At 65.5% G+C, this 1,306-nt stretch overlaps 1 protein-coding gene across 1 annotated transcript in view; it reads right to left on the bottom strand.

Annotated features, from left to right (window-relative positions):
- The window catches only part of LOC114072025 (acrosin-like), a 5,173-nt gene that overhangs the window by 3,113 nt on the left and 754 nt on the right, over positions 1-1,306 (bottom strand). Inside the window, exons 2-4 of the mRNA XM_027909938.1 lie at positions 934-1,176; positions 496-761; positions 44-177 (exon numbers count right to left, since the gene is read on the bottom strand). Of these exons, the coding sequence (XP_027765739.1) occupies positions 44-177; positions 496-761; positions 934-1,176 (643 nt within the window). The remainder of the gene's footprint in view (positions 1-43; positions 178-495; positions 762-933; positions 1,177-1,306) is intronic.

Raw genomic sequence — 1,306 nt, 5'->3', positions numbered from 1 at the left:
TCCCTGTGCTGCCGGGGCTGAGGGGCTGGTGCCACGCTCCCACCTGGCAGGTGTCGATGCCGCCCCGCGGGTACCCAGCGCACAGGTTTTCGGGGTGCACGGCCCCCGCGTACCACCGGCTGCTGTTACAGAGCTCTGTGTCCATCAGGTGGACCTTGGCCTCCTGCAGCACCACATCTGCTCCAGGAGATGTAGGAACAGAGAGGAATGAGACCCCATCAGCTCAGTGCCAGTCCCCTCCCCTGCCTGGGGGTCTCTTCAGAGAGTCACAGAGTGGTTTGGGTGGAAGGGACCTTAAAGCTCATCCAGTGCCACTCCCAGCTCTGGTCAGGGACCCCTTCCCCCAGCCCAGGCTGCTCCAAGACCTGACCCTGCTGCCACAGCTGGAGTGTGGCTGTGCCCAGCCCATGTCCCCAGATGCCCAGCCCATGTCCCCAGATGCCCAGCCCATGTCCCTTGGGCACCCTCAGGGCACATGTCCTTGTTGGGCCTCACTTCCAGGTTTGCCGAAACTCCATCCGGCGATGTAGCAGGATTTGAGCTCCGAGACCCTCAGTGAGGCATCGGGCACACAGCCCAGCTGGATGGAGTCGCTGCACTCCACGGGCTGGTCCAGCTCCAGCAGGGCAATGTCATTCCATGCCTTGGCAGCCACATAGTGCTGGTGCAGCAGGAGCCTCTGGATGTGCCTCACCTCGGCCTCGGGGCCCGGCTGAGTCAGATCTGTGGCCCCAATCACCACATCCCACCGGTAGACATCGCTGGGGAGGAGGAGGAGAGAGGGGTAAGAGGAGAGCAGAGCCATGGGCTGTGGCTGCTTCCCAGCCTTCTGCTTCCCAAGGCAGAGAGGGAAGCAGAGAGGAAAGAGCCAGGACTGGAGCAGCACGAGGTGCTGTGACCTGTGGGGACATCCCTGTCCCTGCCCCTCCTCACCTGGCCCTGATAAAGCAGTGGGCGACCGTGAGGACCCACTTGGAGCTGAGGAGGACACCCGAGCACATGTGCCACGTGCCGTTCTTCCAGGTGGCCTGGATGCTGGCAATGCCGGGCCAGGCCCCCGGCTGGACCCCGGTGCCCCCCGTGACGCGGGAGGTGCCGTCGGCCAAGGCCGCGGGGCCGTAGTCGGGCAGCAGGGAGTTGTGGTCGGCAGCCATGGGCCGGAGCCCGCAGGTCCCTCTGCAAGCACAAACCAGCACTGCCCTGCTCAGGGGCTGCTCAGGATGAAGGTCCCCCCGTTGTCCCCCCCACAGTGCCCCGAGGGGCAGCAGGGCCAGGGCCCCCCCAGGGCACGTCTGTGCCCCCGTTG

The sequence above is a fragment of the Empidonax traillii genome, unplaced genomic scaffold, assembly GCF_003031625.1.
Source record: "Empidonax traillii isolate 1590-97213 ecotype Southwest subspecies unplaced genomic scaffold, ASM303162v1 scaffold2534:size70782, whole genome shotgun sequence".
Classification (NCBI taxonomy): Eukaryota; Metazoa; Chordata; class Aves; order Passeriformes; family Tyrannidae; genus Empidonax; species Empidonax traillii.
This window is presented reverse-complemented; position numbering and strand designations above follow the sequence as displayed.